Source organism: Lactuca virosa, chromosome 7 (genome assembly GCF_052849685.1).
Source record: "Lactuca virosa cultivar CGN04683 chromosome 7, Lactuca_virosa_CGN04683_v6, whole genome shotgun sequence".
NCBI classification, from domain to species: Eukaryota; Viridiplantae; Streptophyta; class Magnoliopsida; order Asterales; family Asteraceae; genus Lactuca; species Lactuca virosa.
In genome coordinates, this window is record NC_136432.1 from 203,555,685 (window position 1) to 203,560,312 (window position 4,628).

Genomic DNA, 4,628 nt, shown 5'->3' on the forward strand with positions numbered 1-4,628 from the left:
GTTCAGATTAATATTGTGAACATGTTCAGATTCACGTTGTGAACCTTCTCAGATTCACAGTGTGCATAAATAGTAAGTCGGATTCACAATGTGAATCAGAATTGATCGAAGTTTTTTTTAGTCGGTGTTAATATTTATTAATAGAGTACAAAAAATTAATTTTTTTTTTATAATTAGTTTTTTTTTTTATAAAAATAAAGTTAAATATTGAAAAAACTAACAAAATGAAGTGAGTTTTTTTCGAGAAAAAAATGTTCGTTTTTTATATATTAACATAAATCTCTATGGAAAGATGACGAAAAATCGAGAATAACTGTATATTCGTTTTTTTTCGATAAAAAATGTAGCCTAAAAAAAATTTTAAACTAAAAATGATGTGAGTTTTTTTGTAAGGATGCAGATTTTTTTGGTATAATCTGTTGTGTGTGCGTACAATGTACAAGTGTACATCTATTTTTTTTTGCCGTTGATCATTATGATTTCCGACGCTCACGATTGGTTCTTTTTTAATTATGGTTTTCTATTGAACGTCACTATATATATATATATATATATATATATATATATATATATATATATATATATATATATATATATATATATATATATATATATATATATATATATATAGGAGGTTTCAATTGAGAAAAAAAAAAGGTTGAGAATGGGAGAATCATTATCAGCCACTCATTTATTTTTGCCGCAAAAGCCCCCGTCGTACCAACGGAAATGAGAAATGAATAGACATGTGTTTTCCAACAAAACATATATATTTAAACTATGCTAATCGTTACCTTAATATATAAAAAAACATAGTTTTTTTTTCGTTTTTTTAATTTTTAAGAAGCTATTTTTATCGAAAAATGATTTTAAATATACCAAAATTCATGATTTTTTTATTCTCTACAAATAGACATTCATATTGATATAGTTTTAAGATAAAATAAAAAATTATTTTTTTTATATTTTCAACTATCGTTATTCATAAGTGAATAAAAATGCATCAGATTTAATTACAGTACATTCGTTATTCACTTATACATAAAAAGTATGATTAATTTTTTTTTACAATTTAAGTATCATCCATATATGAATATAGCATATAATAAACATAGTATATTCATATTTAAATATTAGACGATGCATTCACTTGTGAATATTAACATAATATATTCACTTGTGAATATTAGATGGTATATTCACTTATGAATATTAAATGATATTTTCATATGTGAATATTACATAGTATTACATGGTATATCACATGTGAATATTACATAGTATATTCACTTGTGAATATTAGATGATATATTCACTTATGAATATTACACAGTATATTCACATATGAATATTACAAGGTATATTCACTTGTGAATATATTCACTTATGAATATTATAAGGTATTTTCACAAATATATATAATTTTTATATGTTATTCACATATGAATAACATACATACTTGAATATTTGTTTTGTGTTTTTAATAATCATATACTGATTCATGTGAGAAAACATATTCATATGTGAATATAACGTGGTAATTTAGTTTATGCATTTCATCAAACAGTTGGAGTGCATATAATTTAACTATTTTAAAAATGTTAAAAACACGATACTTCCAATTCAAGTTATCAATTCCATATCATCATATACTTCCGATTTCGACTTCAGATGCGACATCCTATGTCTGATCGATTTCTCATTTTGATTTTGATTTTCGAAAATCCGATTGGGAACCTGTGAGTACCGATTCCGAGTCCTTCAATGTCGACTGTGACTGCGAGTCCAGAACTCCGATTCCAATTTCATGAACATCGAAGAAATTTCGATTCCAACTCAGTTCGTTTGCGAATCTGGAAATTCTAGTTCCAAATCCGTTATGAACTTTAACAGATGCTTGCAAGCTACGAACATTCGGAGTATTCAACAAAGAAATCGATGAAATTGATGAATTTGGGTTGCAAATCTGTCTTGAACGGCGAACCTCCCAGCCACGAATATCGATGATTGATTAACATTGGATGACATTGATGATGGTTTAGTTGAAGAAATCTGGATGATTGTTGAAGGGTGGAGGAGAAATTTTGATGATGCACGAACTGTTATCGAATTCTCTATAGTTACGTATTTGAGATTGAAAGTTATTAACATATTTACAAGTTTGCCACCGTGTCTTTTTATGCTTAGATTAAATGAGTGGTTGAGAACGATTCCCCCATTCTCAACCTTTTTTATTTTCTCATTTAAACTATCCCTATATATATATATATATATATATATATATATATATATATATATATATATATATATATATATATATATATATATATATATATATATTATGTTGTATTTTATTATATTATCGTTCTTTTAGATTTGATTGTTTTTATAACATTCATTGATTTATGGTAGTATTAACAACTTTTGCTTAAATATAAAAAATTTATATTTAAGACAGATTTTATTTTTCGTACTAGTCCTCGTATCAATGGAATGCCCTTGATTAAAAATAAAAGCCGGCAATCTATTGTGGTTTTATGAAGGCGATCATGATAACAACCATTTTATTGGAAGTACTAGTTGTCAGAGCCGTATCTTATATGAGTTGGATAAAATAAAAAATTAAATATAAATATTTAAACAAAAATTTAGTTAAATTTGAAATTTTAGATTTGAAATTTAAAATTTAAAATTAAATTTAAAAGGAAACATATTAAAATACTATATGAGTTGTAATATTGTAATTTATCGGTTATTATTAATTAAGACAATTATTAATTAAGGTGTAAATATGTTGTGTTAATTAAGAAAAAATTAAAAAAAATGAGAAAATGACAAATGAAAAAAATGTTTATTCAAAAACACCAAAAAATATATGTGTTCAAGTTAATAACAGAGTGACATGTGACAAAATTATTTTCATTTATTATTAGGGAGGATTAAAAAATTGGCTAAAATTTAAAACTTTGTTTCCTTTCTTTCAAAAAAACTACCTATCGTGTGGTAATTTTTGTATTTCTGTTGTTTGTCTTATGGTTTATAATCATCTTAGACACACATTCTATTGAAACTCCTTCCTTCTTCTATAAATACCCATAACTGTCTCTACATTTTCTTCATCTAACGTGTTGCGGGTTCTTCGGTTTTATCATATATAACTTAAAAATGGCAAAAAGGTCAATTGCCACCTATACAATCCTTCTCCTCCTTTTCGTTCTTGCCATTTCAGGTGCTCAATCTATCAAGTTGCTTTAGATACTTTTCTAATTTTTTACTTGTTATTCTGATTTTGTTTCCATAAATGCTAACAATTTAATTTTCTTAATTGTTTCTTTACAATCAAGAGCAATATCAAGTTATATAAATAACGAAACTTGTGTGACTTTTGCATGATGTCAACAGAAATCGGTACAGTGAAAGGAAAATTATGTGAAAAGGCGAGCCAGACTTGGTCTGGAAAGTGTAATTCCAAGAAGTGTGACAAAAAGTGCATAGAATGGGAGAAGGCAGTCCACGGAGCTTGTCACAAGCGTGAAGGGAAAGGCGGCTGCTTCTGCTACTTTGACTGTGACAAGAAACCTCCAAAAGATGCAAAACCAGTTCCTCCTGATGCCGTACCACCGCCTCCAAAAGATGGTTCCCCTCCAAAAGATGCGCCTCCTGCTGATGGCGGCGGTTCCCCTCCTCCTGCCGAGGGTGGATCCCCACCTCCTGCCGAGGGGGGATCCCCACCTCCGGCTCCTTCACGACACTAAAAGCCTGCTCATGGTAAAAGGAAAAAGGCTCATCAGGGACTAGGTTGTAGCCAAAAAATTGCCACAACTTGAGCTTCTGTCAGCCTAGATAGAAAGCCTTATATGATAAAAATAAATGAGAAGATTCCTCCTAATTAACAAATTTAGCATTTTCAAAGGTGTAATATGTGTTTCGTTTTTAATCAATAACTTAAGATTCAAGGCATTAGTACTTTGTCAATTTAAGAAATCTACTTTTATAATCATGTCCAATAGCACCAATAAAAAAAATATATGTTCTTGTATGCAAAATATTCCAACCCATGCATGTAAATACATAAAAATATTGTATGGCATTTATATATTTACAATACTAGAAAAACTGGGAAATATATACCGACAAATTAGCGACAGCCAAACGAAAACAAATTTCGTCGATAATTACGGACGACATACCGACGACTCCACTTTACTGACGGATTAGCTACGCTTTAGCGACTGATGCCTCTACGACCTTGTTTAACCTGAATACCAACGAAATGCCGAAACCATGATTTTACCGACAGATTAGATATGATTTTCATCATTTTTTACTCTCTTTGACTTAGTTCCGACATGACCTTTTACCGACATATATCCTGTCTTTAATCTATCTGTATTATCGATTTATTTTTCTAAACATATGTAAAATTTCCAGTTTTTTTGTCAATATGCCGAAAGAAAATCAGTACTCAAAATTTATTAATAAATATATTCAAATACAAACCTCACTAAACATTAAAGATAATGTGTCAAAATATACAAAAGTGTCCCACTACCAAGTTTTACAAAGTTGTTCTATACCAACTAATAAATAACACAAAAGCAAACAATACCAAGTATGTTTACATATTC

The 4,628-nt window shown here is 28.7% G+C and overlaps 1 protein-coding gene across 1 annotated transcript; it reads left to right on the plus strand.

Moving 5' to 3' along the window:
- The first annotated feature begins 3,132 nt into the window (after positions 1-3,132).
- On the plus strand, positions 3,133-3,966 carry LOC145124763 (defensin-like protein 19). The gene is made up of 2 exons (XM_079060223.1): positions 3,133-3,229; positions 3,403-3,966. Exons 1-2 carry the CDS (start codon positions 3,166-3,168, stop codon positions 3,753-3,755), a joined length of 417 nt encoding a protein of 138 aa, XP_078916349.1. The 5' UTR covers positions 3,133-3,165; the 3' UTR covers positions 3,756-3,966.
- The last annotated feature ends 662 nt before the right edge of the window (positions 3,967-4,628 follow it).